At 50.0% G+C, this 16,342-nt stretch overlaps 6 protein-coding genes across 6 annotated transcripts; 2 read left to right on the top strand and 4 right to left on the bottom strand.

The window, feature by feature from the left end:
- Window positions 1-406: 406 nt before the first annotated feature.
- Window positions 407-3,824, bottom strand: N7466_010818 (PLK family serine/threonine-protein kinase; the record flags this gene model as incomplete). The annotated part of the gene is made up of 2 exons (XM_057170207.1): window positions 407-3,466; window positions 3,522-3,824. The coding sequence occupies 2 exons, from the start codon at window positions 3,822-3,824 to the stop codon at window positions 407-409; spliced, it is 3,363 nt and encodes a 1,120-aa protein (XP_057015939.1).
- Window positions 3,825-4,022: 198 nt separating this feature from the next.
- On the bottom strand, window positions 4,023-4,270 carry N7466_010819 (uncharacterized protein; the record flags this gene model as incomplete). Its single annotated transcript, XM_057170208.1, has 2 exons — window positions 4,023-4,124; window positions 4,157-4,270. The coding sequence occupies 2 exons, from the start codon at window positions 4,268-4,270 to the stop codon at window positions 4,023-4,025; spliced, it is 216 nt and encodes a 71-aa protein (XP_057015940.1).
- An 880-nt stretch (window positions 4,271-5,150) lies between these two features.
- On the top strand, window positions 5,151-6,063 carry N7466_010820 (OPA3 family protein; the record flags this gene model as incomplete). The annotated part of the gene is made up of 2 exons (XM_057170209.1): window positions 5,151-5,210; window positions 5,275-6,063. The coding sequence occupies 2 exons, from the start codon at window positions 5,151-5,153 to the stop codon at window positions 6,061-6,063; spliced, it is 849 nt and encodes a 282-aa protein (XP_057015941.1).
- Window positions 6,064-7,122: 1,059 nt separating this feature from the next.
- On the top strand, window positions 7,123-11,177 carry N7466_010821 (class I myosin myoA; the record flags this gene model as incomplete). The annotated part of the gene is made up of 5 exons (XM_057170210.1): window positions 7,123-7,125; window positions 7,210-7,443; window positions 7,523-7,568; window positions 7,637-10,702; window positions 10,759-11,177. 5 exons carry the CDS (start codon window positions 7,123-7,125, stop codon window positions 11,175-11,177), a joined length of 3,768 nt encoding a protein of 1,255 aa, XP_057015942.1.
- Window positions 11,178-11,739: 562 nt separating this feature from the next.
- N7466_010822 (uncharacterized protein) lies at window positions 11,740-12,682 on the bottom strand (the record flags this gene model as incomplete). The annotated part of the gene is made up of 2 exons (XM_057170211.1): window positions 11,740-11,874; window positions 11,945-12,682. 2 exons carry the CDS (start codon window positions 12,680-12,682, stop codon window positions 11,740-11,742), a joined length of 873 nt encoding a protein of 290 aa, XP_057015943.1.
- Window positions 12,683-13,371: 689 nt separating this feature from the next.
- On the bottom strand, window positions 13,372-15,821 carry N7466_010823 (WD40 repeat domain-containing protein; the record flags this gene model as incomplete). Its single annotated transcript, XM_057170212.1, has 2 exons — window positions 13,372-14,825; window positions 14,879-15,821. The coding sequence occupies 2 exons, from the start codon at window positions 15,819-15,821 to the stop codon at window positions 13,372-13,374; spliced, it is 2,397 nt and encodes a 798-aa protein (XP_057015944.1).
- Between the last annotated feature and the right edge of the window lie 521 nt (window positions 15,822-16,342).

The raw sequence follows: 16,342 nt of genomic DNA on the forward strand, positions 1-16,342 counted from the left end.
CTTATACTCGTCCAATCTTATATGCGGGAAGCCGAGCTAGGACGCTAAAGGCTAGAATCATATGATTGGAAGAATTGGGCGACCTATGAGAAGACGAGAAATAAAGTATTGTCAAACTCGCTGCAAGAGATGAAGAAAGTCGGAGGACAGAAATCCGAGGGGTTGCAGGGTTGCGACTTACAAAGGTCGCATGGGCTAACATCTTCTAATCTTACCTGTGGCCCACTGTGGGGTTAATTAATTATAGAACGACAAGGGTCTGAGTTGCTGGGCATTATGGAAATCCAAAAGTGCCATTGTGGGCTAAAATAATACCAAACACCGTCATTGTCACAAATCAAAGACAATTCGAAAAGGTCATATCGTCGTGAAATAGCAAAATACAAACAACAAATCAAATAATTCATCAACGGCCCATCGCTCGCAGTCGTTCCTTCAGCATGTCCATTTCTTTATCCACTTCCATCGCTGCCCGTTTCTCGGTATTCTCTTTGTCGCTCTCCTTGAGAACCACCGAGCGATACTCGCCATCCCCGTCGGGAGCTCCAACTGTTACCCAAACGAACTTAGTTCCAGGGCTTCCACTTTGGGCCCGCTCTTGAGTACCCTGCCAGTACATCTCTGGCGGTACATCACCGGGAGCCGACCGGGACATTGGACGACCACCGAGGCGACCATGTTTGATCCAGACTTTCAGAACATCCTTGATGAAACTCACTTTCTGAAGGAAAGAATTGGCATCCAGGATTTCTCGAATACGGTCTTCGATGGAGTTGAGCGATTCTCCATTAACAATACTGAGGAAAGTAGCTGCCTCATCTGACGCCACAGCACGCGTATCAAATCCGGATGGGTGCATCTTCCCCTTTGCGGAGAAGTATCGTGCAGCCGAGGGTGAAAGGTGATAGAAGTCGATCCACGGCGAGGAGCTACGGGTACGACCCGGAGCAATGACGAGCTTAGTGTGGTCAGGGAAGTTGAATTGAAAAGCGCCATCTCCAAATCCCCAGATACCAACGTTTCCCAGCCGCTGGTAAAACTTGATGAATTGACCACTGCTATGGCTGGAGACATGATCAGTACCTTCGTCGCCATGGCGACCCAAGGATCCAATCATGTACTTGCCAAACTGGTCGACCAGTTTAACTCGCTTGACCTTCTCCATGTCTGATTTTTCGGCATCTGTTCCAGCATTGGCGCGCAATCTCATCACTCTGGAGGTTCTGGCATCGAACAAGGATGGAGAGATATACCCGCGCCGGATGCCACGGCAACCCAGCAGATCGTCGTCGCGGTTCTCATAGAATTCCACCGGGCTGCCATTCCGAGGGATCAGATATTCTGCCTCAGAATAAGGAATCCCCTTCTCCTCTCCGTTATCCACGCTGCGTGCTTTGCGGCGAATGTGTCTTTCACCATCTCGCACGATGACACTGGAAGCTGGCTGGCCGTTTTCACCCTTGAAGACACACCCTACACTACCATCGTCTAACACGTATCCTATACCGTAACGATTGGTGTAGTCAACCCACTTAATAACGTATGCGTGGGGCTGCTTCCGAGGTCCACTTCTGCGGCGGGTGGATTGGCTGACAAGGTTGGACAACATGAGACGCAATTCGGTGTTGACTTCGCTCAAAGAAGTGCCCGGCAGGATCTCAAAAACATCATCATGATGGAAGAGAGGAGTAAGGCCAAGGCTAGAGCGAGGTTTCGTTGACGACGCCCCTTTGCTGTTAGTCCTTCCGATTCCATGGGAGGTCGATACTGGCTTGGACTGCGTACTCGATGTGAATACTGATTCGGTGGGGCTGATAATTTTTGGTCGCTCTACCCTTTCAGAAGCGATTTTCAAATCAGGTCGAGACAGTGATCGCAATGATGTCTGTCGGCCGCTTAACCTGTCATCCTCTGGCCGCGGCAGTTTGGCTTCCACAATAGGCATGGACGGTCCTTGGCTGGCAGCTTCCAATCTCCGGGATTGGGATCTAGTCTTACCAATAGTCAGACCCGAAGGCATGCTAGTAGATTTGGTCAACTGCGGTCTTTCAATCTCCCGCGTTGACGCTTGGGATGCAGATGCCATCCGTCGAGTTCGGATAGGGCGCTCTGCGAGGCCAGCTGAGGGCATATCGGGAACCGATGGTAGTGCAGGTTGAGACTCTTGCACATCCCTGTAGGGCCTTGCTGATTCATGCTCACCCATTCCCGGAGCCTTTCGAGGAGAGACCATACCAGGTCGGCCCTGCTGACGAAGTGTCGCAGCATGACTCTGTGGCTCCATCCTCCGCTGGTGGGCAGCAGCAAGTGCCGCATTCGTTCGGGTGGCAGCCGTTGTGGTGGTACGAGCGGATACAGCCCGCCTGGATAAGGTACTACTGTCAAAGGGTCCATCTGAGCTGGGAACCACTTTCCGAGTTGACTCTGTAAGACACCAATCGCCCTCAAGGTCATGGGGCCATTGATATACAAAGTCCATGGGTAGGGGAATGGATGGACGGAGGCCTCTGGCATCTTCTGTCTCGCACTCTGAGTAGGCCGATTTCGCGCAGTTTCGCCCTACAGATTTGCGAGCTGTCCCATCCGGTTTGCGTCCAACGCCGCAGAGAGAATAAAAGGCCGCCTTGCAGGAGTGGTAGCGCTGGCTTGGGTCGTCCACCTGGTATACATACCCACGCAGCTTCTCATCCGAGTCTAAGCTATATCCACCAACCATCACGTCACCCCGGGGAGCCTGGTCTTTTAGCCATATTGGCTTGTTAAACCGACAGCTTGCATCTAACTGCCGGGGAATGCAGCCATCATACATGTTGAAGAATGGGTGCTCAACAATGTCATCCGGGTCTGGACGCTCTTCGTCAACAAGATTTAAACATGCACTGACCAAATCTTTGGCTTCTTCGGGAATATGATTGTTGTTTTCCGAGTCTTTCGGCCACACATAGGCCAAGTTGCGGACTTTTTTGTAGATCTCCTCTTGTGTTTTCGATTGGAATGGTGGGTATCCCGTCAACATGGCAAAACAAATCACACCAAGGGACCAGATATCAACCTTCTGCGTGTGGCCACCTTTGCTCTTGTCCAAAACCTCCGGTGCGATATAGTTTGGTGTTCCGCATAATGTGTTTCGTCTTTTGGCATCCTTGTCGGACAGAATCATGGCAGCCAGGCCAAAATCTCCAACTTTGATGTTCATGTTATGGTCGAGAAACAAATTCCCCATCTTCAAATCGCGGTGCGCAACAAATCTCTTGTGTAGGTACTTCATGGCGGCACAGAGTTGAATCATGAATCGTCTTACTTCAGGCAATGATAGGTATCGTCGTTTCCGCACCATATCCATCACTGACCCATTTGGACACAGCTCCAGGACCACATATGTACTTTGCTCAAATGAAAAAGCACGGTAGAACTGCACGACAAATGGGTGTCGCATTTTTGAATGAATCTGTAGCTCGGTTCGAAACTAGTACCTCATTGTCAGCAACATTCACCCCCTTCACACTAAGCATTATGCCTACCTTCTCCTCCATTTTTTTTTGCGGCATCTGAGACTTGACGACCTTCATCGCATACACGCGACCATTGCGCGCTAATGTGCCCTCGTAACAAACCGCAAACCCTCCTTTGCCTAAGAATCCACCAATCGCATATCGCTCTCCGCCTTCCACCGGTTCGGGGACTAATGAGGGCGGTGGATCGGCATGATTCTTGGACGGGGGTTTTTGACTGGCAGCGGTGGCGCTTTTGCTGGCGATTTTTCGCTCCATGATGGGCTTAGGCTTGATCATCTGATTTGTTGATCGCGGTGAGAGAGCGTCCATTATGAAATGTATCGTTTGGTGTTTTCGCAACCGTTCGTATCAAAGTCGTCGCCGCGGTTTCTGAATTACGATCAAAATTTTCAAAAACAAACAACAAGCATTAGGTTCATGAGATGTAGTGAAAATTAAGCAGGTAGGCAGAGGAGGGTATCAAGTTGAGCAAAATTGGTATCCCTGCAACCATCCGAATAGTCAGTTTCAAGACTGCTTATCGAGCTCCACCCGGTCGGCAAACCGAGGCACTTTGGTGAAATTCAGGACAGAATGAGGGATTGGGGAAGCATACCAAAATGCAAAGCGCTAAAGAAGCAAAAAATGTACAAATCGCTCACAGAGCCACCAAGAGTGCGACCCGACTGAGAGTTGGTGGGGAAAGCCTGAAGCCAAAGTGAAGAAGTTGGACCATAATAGTTTTCCCGATTCGGAAATCGATAAACACCAGACATGCTGACATAATAATCACGTGTCGTCCTAGCAGCCTTCCGATCGGCGATAATCTATAGTAGTATCCGTATCATGAAGAGCAATACCTACATATTCAGTATGTATTGTGCAGTTAGATTCTCAATCGTTCACGTGTGCATGCGGTACACGGTGCCCTTCAAATGTTAAATCTACTTACAACGTTCGTCTATATATGTAATAAAGTAGTTTTTTTCTATGTACCAGTTTCCACATATACACATGCGCATAATAACTGGGTAGCTTCGAAACATATCTTTGAAACATATATATACACACTACTACTACTTATGTTGAATCAATGTATTGATGAATGTACATGTAGACTGTGCGTGCACATGTGAGAAGTTTCAATATTTCGTAGGACATCTGGACATCTGGATTATGTATACTGTGCATGTATGTACGATGCATTAGATACACATGCATACTAGGTACCTAATTATTTAATATATACATACTAGATCCATCCATGGGCTTATTATGTCAAATATACTAGGTATTGTGATACGGCAAACAGAGACCAAAGATATATTCATGATCCATTGCTATTACCTGCCAGTCGACATACTAGTAGATGTAAACATTGAAGCAAAGTGCTACATCATTAGAAGAGAGCACTGTAAGCCCTCAGATACATGTTTAATTCCTACTAGTAAGGACGAGCAAATACAACCTACTAGTACTAGTAGTTAGTATACTACTTAGTACTAACTAGGTAACTAAGTTGGTGATCTGACAGCCGCTGAGTCATCCAGGGCAGTGGGGCCCGCGGCGGTACCTGAACAACGTCACAACGTGAGTCAAGCTTGAGGACCAGACAAGCTTCCAAGGTTTGCCTTGATCACAAATCCTACCACAGTCATGTCGCTGACATTAAAATTATCGTCTTTGGCGATTCGCACACTTTCTAAACCAATTGCGGTATGGTCTATAACTGTTTAAGGCGTGGCCTACAAAAAGCTGACATGGATCTATTTGCAAACAGACCCAACTGAAAGCCCAAGCGCGTGAACATGAACGCTTTCGCAATATCTGTGTGTCAATGGCGCAAGCTCTCCACAAGTTTGATATGCGTCTACGGATAGGCTCCATCCGCGACAACACGGCCTCCCAGCGCCAGGCTGCCGCCGAGGCGCAAGCGAAAAAGCACATTCCCACGTCCCCGACAGCGAAGACCGAGGCTGAGACGAAGGCGGAAGAGCATGCAATAGCAAAAGCCAAAGCAGCAGCAGAGGAAGCGGCAAAGCCACACAATTATCGCATTCGCCCCCTCACTGAGTCAAAGGCAATCGAGTCCGGTGCCAACTTCATCAGTGAAAGCTTTCTGTTCCTGGTGGCAGGCGGGTTGATTATTTTCGAGTCATGGCGATCTCGTCGGAAGGAAAGTACTCGTCGGGAAGGTGTGGAAGAGCGTCTCGCTGAGCTAGAGCAGTCTGAGAAGATGGCAAGAGAGGCTTTAGTTGCCTTGGAGAAAGAGCTGCTGGCCCTGCAGGTTGCCCGTGGTGAAAAGCTCAAGTCGACCCATCGCATTCTACCCCGGGCAGTGTGGGCACAGGATCCGGAGCTAGAGGAGCCAGAGGTAGAGCAGACCTGGTGGTCAAGTGTCACTTCATATTTCTCGTTTGGCCAAGAGTCATCAAAAACACCACAGTTGACTTTACCACAAAGTATACCTCAGACTCCAGCGACGCAGGACTCAAATCTAGCGTCTTCTGTTAACAAAAGTGCTACATCTGGGCAAGTTCAAGCTTCTGAGTCAAAGAGCTCATCTTAAGAAGCAACCCTTGTTACATGTCATATATAGAGCGCCTGGGATTTGTGAATACCGTTGTGTTGATTAGAGTTGTTTACTGTTTCATTGGCCTGTGTTAATTTCTGTGGTAATGGTGATGTCTTCTCTACTCATTTTGATATATTAAATCTGTACATTATAACGCACCGCTTTACTTAATTTCCTGACATCCAGCCACAACCTTTTTCTTCTCTTTCACTCACATTTCCAAACATTCAAAGCTTAAATCGCTACCATATGATTGACATGCTTTTCAGGGGTTTCCCTGTCACTGCCCTCTTAGTTTTTGTCTAGATGGTGGTGTTGTTGAAGGTATTTGAGTAAAAGCTTGAAAGCCTAATGTACTTACCAGCACTTGAGGGATTCGAGTAACTGCCTACTACACACTAGTAGTACGTAGTACATTCAATGTTGATGGGGTTCCAAACATAAAACTTGGAACCGATATGTATCTGATACTATGTAACAAAGGAATCGACCACACTTAAATCTCACATATTGCCAAAGCGTGTGCAGGGAACCCGTCAAAGTATCAACTATGATGCATGAGGCTTGAGGGCGCTGAAAACTCTGCAAGTTGGACATTAGGTAGAAAAGTAAAGCCTACGCTTACTGTAGGAAAGTTCTCGTTAGGTTGCATGCCCAATGACGTCGGTGTTGCTATTTCCGACTTGCACGAGCCACCGTAGCCTTATGGGGAATTGTACGAGTACAGCAAGGGAACACAGAACCGCGTACGTAGAAGAAATTGCCAATAAAGTAGTAAATCTCATTGGAAGAGAGAAAGTGGAATTGCGGGTAATTCTTGTCAGAGCCAGAACATTTCATACGAATTCGCCTCCTAAGGCAGCAGCCGACCCAGACCCTTTAATGTGGCGCAGCTTGTTTGCTTGGGTTTGTTCTGTGTACGTAAGTCCGCCCTTCCTCCTTGGTGAGTAGACTCTCAACACTCTTTCAAACAAGTTCCCTGTGAACATATTTCGCCGTTATTTTGACTCTCCATTGTCGCCTGGGCGCGAGATCCGGGAGTTTTGACACATCATGGTAAGCTGATCGTTTCGAAAAGAGCCTCCCCCCCCCCGGTTGAGACATCGAACTCCCGGCACTGACCCCGCGATTGCGACTTAGGGTCAATCACGACGCCCGCAAGGCGGGGAAAAGAAGAGTCGATTCGGGCGCTCTAAAGGAGCTGCTGATATTGGCGATGGCCGACAATCCGGCAAGCCGCAGGTCAAAAAGGCCACCTTTGAAACCTCAAAGAAGAAGGAGATTGGAGTTTCGGACTTGACACTGCTGAGCAAGATCTCTAATGAAGCGATCAATGACAACTTGAAAATGCGATTCGAACATGGCGAGATTTATGTAAGGGGCTCACACACACAATATCGCCGAGCGGGGTGATGCGCGCACGAGGACGGAAGGCTGACAGGTGTCCGAATAGACCTATATCGGCCATGTTTTGGTCTCGGTCAATCCATTCCAAGACCGTGAGTGACTGATTACAAAGTTTTGTATGATTGGAGAAATTGATGTACTGACATCTGCGTCTCTACAGTGGGTATTTACACCGATAAGGTGCTCGATTCCTACCGCGGCAAGAACCGTCTCGAAGTTCCCCCTCACGTATTCGGAGTCGCAGAGTCGTCATACTACAACATGAAATCCTACAAAGATAACCAGTGTGTCATTATTTCGGGCGAGTCCGGTGCTGGAAAGACCGAGGCCGCTAAGCGGATCATGCAATATATCGCCAGTGTCTCTGGGGGCGGCGACTCGTCAATCCAACAGACCAAAGATATGGTGCTGGCCACGAACCCTCTATTAGAGTCATTTGGCAATGCCAAGACACTACGCAACAACAACTCGTCTCGGTTCGGTAAATACTTGGAACTCGAGTTCAATTCCAACGGTGAGCCCGTCGGCGCCAACATCACAAACTACCTGTTGGAGAAGTCGCGAGTTGTCGGTCAGATCACCAACGAACGAAACTTCCACATTTTCTACCAATTCACCAAGGGTGCACCCCAAAAGTATCGAGACAGCTTCGGTATTCAACAACCGCAATCCTATCTATACACGAGCCGGTCGAAATGTTTCGATGTACCCGGAGTCGATGATTTGGCCGAATTCAAGGATACGTTGGATGCGATGCAGATGATTGGCATGAGCGAGGCGGAGCAAGACAATGTTTTCCGCATGCTATCTGCAATTTTGTGGATCGGCAATGTTCAGTTTACCGAAGATGACTCCGGCAATGCTGGTATTACAGACCAGTCTGTGGTAGATTTTGTCGCATATTTAATGGAGGTCGATGCCGAGCAAGTAAACAAGGCCTTGACCATTCGTTTGATGGAGACTGCTCGCGGAGGTCGCAGAGGTTCTGTCTACGAAGTCCCACTTAACACTGTGCAAGCACTGGCCGTTCGGGATGCTTTGGCGAAGGCGATTTACTTCAATCTCTTTGACTGGATTGTGGCTCGTGTCAACCAGTCCTTGGCTGCTCGTGGGTCCGTTGCCAACTCCATTGGTATTCTGGATATCTACGGATTCGAGATTTTCGAAAAGAATTCCTTTGAACAACTCTGCATTAATTATGTCAACGAGAAACTACAGCAAATTTTCATTCAGTTAACCTTGAAGGCAGAGCAAGATGAATATGCCCGTGAACAGATCAAGTGGACTCCTATTGACTACTTTGACAACAAAGTGGTGTGTTCTTTGATCGAGGACAAGCGTCCTCCTGGTGTTTTCGCTGCGCTGAACGACGCCTGTGCCACCGCTCACGCCGATTCTGGTGCTGCTGATAACACTTTTGTTGGTCGTCTGAACTTCCTTTCTCAAAATCCCAACTTCGAAGGTCGCCAAGGCCAATTCATTATCAAGCATTATGCTGGTGACGTGAGTTACGCCATCGAGGGAATGACCGATAAGAACAAGGATCAGTTGTTGAAGGATCTTTTGAACCTGGCTGGATCCAGCAGCAACGAGTTTGTTCATACTCTCTTCCCCAACCAGGTGAACCAGGATGATAAGCGTCGCCCACCCACGGCAGGCGACAAAATCAAGGCCTCTGCCAATGATCTGGTTGCCACGCTGATGAAGGCGCAACCCTCTTACATCCGGACTATTAAGCCTAACGATAACAAGGCTCCTAAAGAGTACAATGTCGGCAATGTGTTGCATCAAATCAAGTATCTTGGTCTTCAAGAGAACGTGCGCATTCGTCGCGCTGGCTTTGCTTACCGTCAAACTTTCGACAAGTTCGTTGAGCGATTTTACCTGTTGTCTCCCAAAACCTCGTACGCTGGTGACTACACATGGACTGGCGATTCAGAATCCGGTGCCAAGCAGATTTTGAAGGATACCAGCATCCCACCAGAAGAGTACCAGATGGGTATTTCAAAGGTCTTTGTGAAGACACCCGAAACTCTCTTTGCCCTCGAGACCATGCGTGATCGCTACTGGCACAATATGGCCATTCGCATCCAGCGCGCTTGGCGTAACTACCTTCGGTACCGTATTGAGTGCGCCATCCGCATTCAGAGGTTCTGGCGCCGTATGACCGGAGGCTTGGAGTTCATCAAAGTACGTGACCAGGGGCACAAAATTCTTCAAGGCCGCAAGGAGCGTCGACGAATGAGTATTCTCGGCTCTCGTCGCTTCCTTGGTGATTACCTTGGTGTGGGCAACAACGGTGGTCCCGGTGAGATGATTCGCAGCGGCGGCAACATCAGCAGCTCGGAAGAGGTTCTCTTCTCTTGCCGCGGAGAGGTGTTGGTGTCCAAGTTCGGTCGTTCCAGTAAACCAGTCCCTCGAATCCTTGTGTTGACCAACCGGCACGTGTACATTGTGGCCCAGGGAATTGTTAACAACCAACTGGTCATTTCGTCTGAACGCACTGTCCCGCTTGGAGCGATCAAGGCCGTTAGCACGTCGAACCTGAAGGATGATTGGTTTTCATTGGTAATTGGAGCCCAAGAACCAGATCCGTTGGTGAACTGCGTTTTCAAGACCGAGTTCTTCACTCACCTAAGCACTGCTCTACGCGGATCCTTGAACCTGAAGATCGGAGACAGTATTGAGTACAACAAGAAGCCTGGTAAGTTGGCCATGGTCAAGACTGTCAAAGACCCAGGGTCCAGCAATGTCGACAGCTACAAGAGTAGCACGATTCACACAACTGCTGGCGAGCCGGCTAGCTCCGTTTCCAAGCCCACCCCACGACCGAAGCCGGTTGCTGCCCGGCCAGTCACCAAGGGCAAGCTGCTCCGCCCTGGTGGCCCAGGAGGTGGTCAGTCGAAGCTCTCTGCTGCTGCTCGTAGACCTGTACCTGCTGCACAGCCCTTGCCTCAATCGACACCCCGACCTGCCCCTGCCCCACAACCAGCCGCACAACCCCGGGTGGTTCCCGTTCCTCAGCCGGTCGCTGCTACTCGGGCCTCACACTCCCACACCTCTTCTACGAGCTCCGTAAGAGCTCCTCCCCCTCCCCCTCCAACCGCACCTCCTGCCTCCAAGAAACCCACCGCCAAGGTCCTGTACGACTTTAACAGCGACCGTGCAAACGAACTTTCCATCAGATCCGGCGACGTTGTGCAGATTGTATCGAAAGAAGGAAACGGTATGTACTCAATCTGTCTTTACATATCTTGAAACTCAGAAACTAACATTGCGTAGGATGGTGGCTATGCATGGACACAGCAACCTCTACCCAAGGCTGGGCGCCTGAAGCCTACCTAGAAGAACAAGTAGCCGCAACTCCCAAACCCGCACCCCCTCCTCCCCCCGCTGTCGCTCCTCGACCAATGCCTACCCCTGTCTCTAATGGAGGCGGAGCTGCTGTGGTCGCCGCGAAGAGCAAACCTGCTCCACCCGCACCCCCTGTCAAGCGACCCAACATGGCTGGCCGGAAACCTGCCCCTCCCCCTGCCCCTCGTGACAGTGCTGTCAGCATCAACTCCGGCGACTCATCTGGAGCAAGTGGCCGCGGTACTCCGAATAGCACCTCCAACGCCAGTTTGGCTGGTGGCTTAGCGGAGGCACTGCGTGCCCGGCAAAATGCGATGCAGGGGAAGCATGATGACGATGACTGGTAGATACTCCAAGCAATATTTCCTTAGTCTCATCTTTCCCGATTCTTTCAGAGGTCTTTTTTTTTGCGCTTAGCGTTAAGGCCCTTTTTTTGTTGTGGTTGATTGATTGATTGTGCTTGTATTGAAAAGAACACCCCTAGCATTTGCGTGCATTCAGGTTTTGATGATGGATGGTCATTCTACCGTTTGTTGGGCATGGTCTTAGCTGGGTTTTTTCCTTTTTTTTTCTTTTACAATTTTTTTTTTCATGCTTCTTTCTTCTCGTTTCTCTTTCTTGACACCCTTCATTTTCTTATTCTTGTTCCCTTCTTCCATTTCTAGGGCCATTTGTAGGCTCTACAAACTAGAAAGTCAAGTTCATTATATACTGTCCGCGCAAGATCCGTTCGATTTCCAATGATGTGTTCATTCATAGATTTCATTGTCTGCATAGCAAATATCTTGGGCGACTCACCCTAAAACCGAGGTGAATGGATCTCTACTCCAGTTGTAGCTAGTAGTAGGCCTGGTATCCGATCGTTTTGCCTTGCCAGCCGATAGGATAGCATAAGTGACAACACCAAGCTTAGAAGAACTTGGAAGCCAAGCTCAAAAGGCCACTGGCGCCGCCAGTTCCACCAAGACCACCACCGGAGCTTCCCATGTACATCTTCATAGCCATCTCAGCGGCGTTGTTAACAGCGGACTGCTTGTCACCGGACTAAAAAGCGAAAGCGAATCAAATTAGCAAAGGCTCTCAAGGACTTCACGAAGCAGAAATCACAACTCACCATGCTAGCACCACCAGACTGCTTCTCATCCCAGAGCTTGCTGGCCTGGGACATGGCCATACCGACCAACTTATTCTTATCGAAGCCGCCATCGCTGGAGCTACCACCACCACCGGTGAACATCTTCAAAGCCTGCATAGCAGCGCCAGCACCAACAGTCGAGGAATCATGGGTCTGACCCTCAGAGCTACCACCGCCATACATGGCCTGGTGAGCCTGCACAGCGTGCTGCTCATCAACCTCGTTATTGCCCTGGGAGTACTGGCTCTTGCGCTCGTTCAGGAAAGACATGGCATTATCGAACATTCCGCTGTGCGAGCTATCACCGTGCGACTCGTTGGCGTGACGGGCCGCGGACGAGAAGTCGTCGCCACCGCTGTACTGGTCCTGGCCCTGGTAGCGTGTATCGCGGTACTCCTGCTGGCCGCCATGGCCACCATTTCCACCTCGGTATTCCTGCTCGCCGCCGCGGCCACCGTTTCCACCACGGTATTCATCGTTTCCACCACGGTATTCCTGCTCGCCGCCACGGCCGCCATTTCCACCACGGTATTCATCGTTTCCACCACGGTATTCCTGCTCACCACCGCGGTACTCTTGGTGACCTTGGCCGTGGTGGCCCTGGCCGTGACCTTGGCCGTGGCGGGGCTCTTCGTTGAAGTTGGCGTTCTGGTCGTAGTAGTTCTGGCCGGAGGAGCCGCCGCCGCCGAACTCTTCGTTGTCGCGGTTGTAAGACATTTTAATTAATTGAGAGATGTGTGATTTTGATGGGGGTTGAGGATGAAAGAGATGATGGAGGGGAAGAGGGAAAGTAGGTGGGAGGGGGGCGGGGTGGTTTATTTACGTTGAGCTTCCCTAGGATATGATTGCTGCGATGTGGCGGGGCGAGTGGAGCCGATCCAGATCGGTGTTCAGCTCGGTTTGAATTACTGGGTTATTTTTGAGGGGAGTTCAGGGCGAGTTCCGTGGTCCGGAGTATAGACCTGGTTTGGGTTGGTATGCATCATGTATGAGCATGTGTGGGCTGTGCTTGACATGGCATCCATGTGTGCTGTGGATGCTGCGACACGTTGTGGTAAGCATGCATTGCCTAACTTGGAAAGGCAAATTCAATAGTCCGATGAGCTGAAAACAAAAAAAAATTGGGAACATGCTACGAGTCCCACTTTCTATAGGTTACCCAAGTGGATACGGAAATCATTGCGAAAAAAAAAAAAAAGGACTGGCTAAGATGCTTGTGTGACATATCCAATGTGATATGCGCTGTACTCTATCTGGAAATTTACTGCAGACATCCAACAACACCAAAAAAGCCCAGGGTATCGAATGCAAGGCAGGACAAGATAAACAAAAAACCCATAAAAAAAGAAGGGCAAAAAAAAAAACCAATGCCAAGAAATGAGAAGAAATCAGAAGAGATGTCAAGGTTAAATACGAAACTGGTCGTGTTCCTCATCGGTCAAACTGCGAAGGAATCGCAATCTTCTCTCTCGGGATCTCAGTATGCACCGCTCGTCTTCACCAAGGCTTGGCTCGTGCAGCCACTCAGGCGGTTGGTCAGCTAGCCCATAGGAAGTATCCCATTGGTGGCGCTCATACTGCATGAACCCGCCAAAGTGGGGGTCTGTGTTTGCGACCCAGATAGTACTGCCATCTGGAGAGTAGTCTGCACCACCAATTTCACCAAAGAAGTCATGCACCTGGCGGGTCTGGTAAAGTTGGGCATCAATGATGGAGATCCGGTCGGCTGGCTCACAGCAGAGCAGTGTGCGCGGACCACCGCCTACAGGCGAGAAGCGAAGAGATCGGTAGCCCGCAATGTCGGAGTCGATAGTTTCCAGAACGCGCCAGGTACGCGCATCCCAGATATTGACTGTTTTGTCCTGGTTGCTAGTGGCGATGTGGCGCATGTCGGGAGACCAGGCGCAGGCAAAGCCGAAGTCACGATGGCCACGGAGAGGGTGAACGGGGCGGCCGGTATCGGCCTCAATAATCCATGCATCTGGGGAGTCACCGATCACCACGCGGAGACGACTATCTGGGGATGTGGCGGTGCAGTTGATCGGACGAGATAGTTCCTGGTCCGAGATAAAGATGTTGGTTTCGCAGTCCAGGATACGCAAGTGTCGATCATTGGATGCAAATACGCAGATCGGCGATCGACCGGTCCGATTGCGAATGATATCCACGTGGCAAGTGATACCTTCGTGGAAATCCGGCGTCACCAAGCCTCGCATTCCGGAGCCCTTTCCATCCGACGATTGCACCGCATACTCCCCACCAAATCCACCGGCAACGGTAAGACCATGTCCAGCCTTCATGCTAGAAATCTTGACAGGGCTAAGGATTCCCACATCTGGGTCTGGACGACTCAGGTCGATGATGCTCTTATAGCTGTCCAGGTCCGGAGCCCATGAGTAGATTTTCGACCGACTAGCAAATTGAACCGTATTATATCCGGTCACTGACATTAGATTGCGCAATTGAAAGTGCTCAATGGAAGCCTTGTGCGCCGTATGCATAGACTTTGCCTGAAAAAAAGACTCGCTCCTAGGCAGTCGTTTTGCTTGGCTGGTGTGTGAATGGTTGGCGTTGTGATTCACATTGTGGTAAGAGGTGTACCAAGTATCGCGAAGTGATCGAGCATCGGCGCGTTTCACTTTCAAAATTTCCGCCCAAGGGATCTGTTGAAGGTCAAAGAAGTCCCTCTTGCTTTTCTGCGGTCGGTAAATGTTTCGAGGTGGTCTCCAATTGATAATCTTGGAGAGTGGGCGAAATTGCGGAGGAATCCGGCCCTCCGAGTGAAATTCAGCCGGTACAATGCGAGATTGAACCATCCAGCGATGGATGAATTCATCAATGGTATGGTTTCGTTCGGTAGCTAGGATTGTTAGACTATTTTCACCACATGTAAGAACTCGACCAATAGCTTACTGGTTGTGTGGATGATGGATGCAGGGTGGGTTTCCATATCCTCCAGTGATTCCTCTGGAATCGGGCCAGGGGCAATAGGGTCCTGGGGTAACTGTGGGGGTTCCACCTCTAGGTCAGGGTCATCATAAGTGACATGATCGTAAAATTCATCCAGATCTACATCGTGTATGGAACCCTCGGGGGAGCGCGTCTGTTTGCGCTGGAAATAGACTTCTTCGCCGGGGTAAAATTTTAAAAGATCCTCCATCTCATCATCTGACCCGGAAGAACACAATGACGTATAGTCCTCAAAGGGAAAGTCGTAGTCCATCACCAAGTCCTTGTGCATATTAGGATGGCTATGTTCGCTTGCAATCGTAGCTGTGTTTTGCCATGTCGCAGTCCGCTCGATAAGATCATTCACGATGCCTTCCATTTGCATATCATGATCCGAGGGGGCAGAGCTAGATGAGGGATCTGGCTCCGACATGCTGCTCTCCGCTTCCAGGTACACTCCCCCTTGATGATCCGTCTCAGAGCTATCCTCATCGGTCTCCAGCGCCATCGATTGGGGATTGTGGAAAGCCGATTGGGCACTACCTGTCATTGCGCTGACGACCTCGGAAACCAGGAAAGAGCTGTTGTCTTCGTTCATGGCGTGGGGATACTGTGAGACAGCAGCCAGAGCGGCAACCCCCACGTTATGTAAACGGCGATCATCCTCGGAGGGTATCCCAGTCCACTGCGAGGCAGGTGAGAAAGCTGGCGAAACGTCCATGCTCGACGAAGCATCACCAAGAGCAGGGTGTCTGTCTGCAGTTGAATCTGACGGAACGTTATTCATACCTCGGTGAGCTGGCACTCTTGCGGTATCACATGACCCATTTCGAGGTATATTCGGGGAGCTGGAATGCACAAGACCGGGCGACGGACGAATAGGTGCAGCGTTTCCGTCACCGAGCATCGCCCGTCATGGGGGAATGGCAAGGAACCCGTATGGGGCGATCGGAGAGGGGGAAAGTGAGCCAAAGGAAAGGAAAAACGAAAAAAAAGAAAAAAAGAGAACTAAAAAAAAGCAAGTCTCTTAAAGAAAATGTGACAAGGCACGAATCCCACGATGCGCACCAAAGTACGGGGTTGATCCCTAAGTGGTCGGCACGTCACAAATGATTGGCAGTGGAGGGGTTACACGGGCTGAAGTAGAGCTGGGCAGGTCTCTTCGACTGGGATCACGGATCCGGTCCTGGTTTCTTGAAGACTAATCAATCGTCTCGCAGGTGACTCGCACTGATGACCCCACTCTGCGTGGCGTAACTCGGCTCCAGCCGATTACTGGGATGCGGGTGAAAATGCAATGCCGCGACGGTTGAAGTCGGCGATCAGATCACGATTACTGCACGAGGGTGGCGCCAGAGCCCTGGAGGGATGTAACTTGTGGTGAGGGTACGGAGAACGGGGTAGCTTCTGACTCCAAAGGAAAGAAAG

This window comes from Penicillium verhagenii (assembly GCF_028828195.1).
Source record: "Penicillium verhagenii strain IBT 33310 chromosome Unknown utg000012l_segment0_segment0, whole genome shotgun sequence".
NCBI classification, from domain to species: domain Eukaryota; kingdom Fungi; phylum Ascomycota; class Eurotiomycetes; order Eurotiales; family Aspergillaceae; genus Penicillium; species Penicillium verhagenii.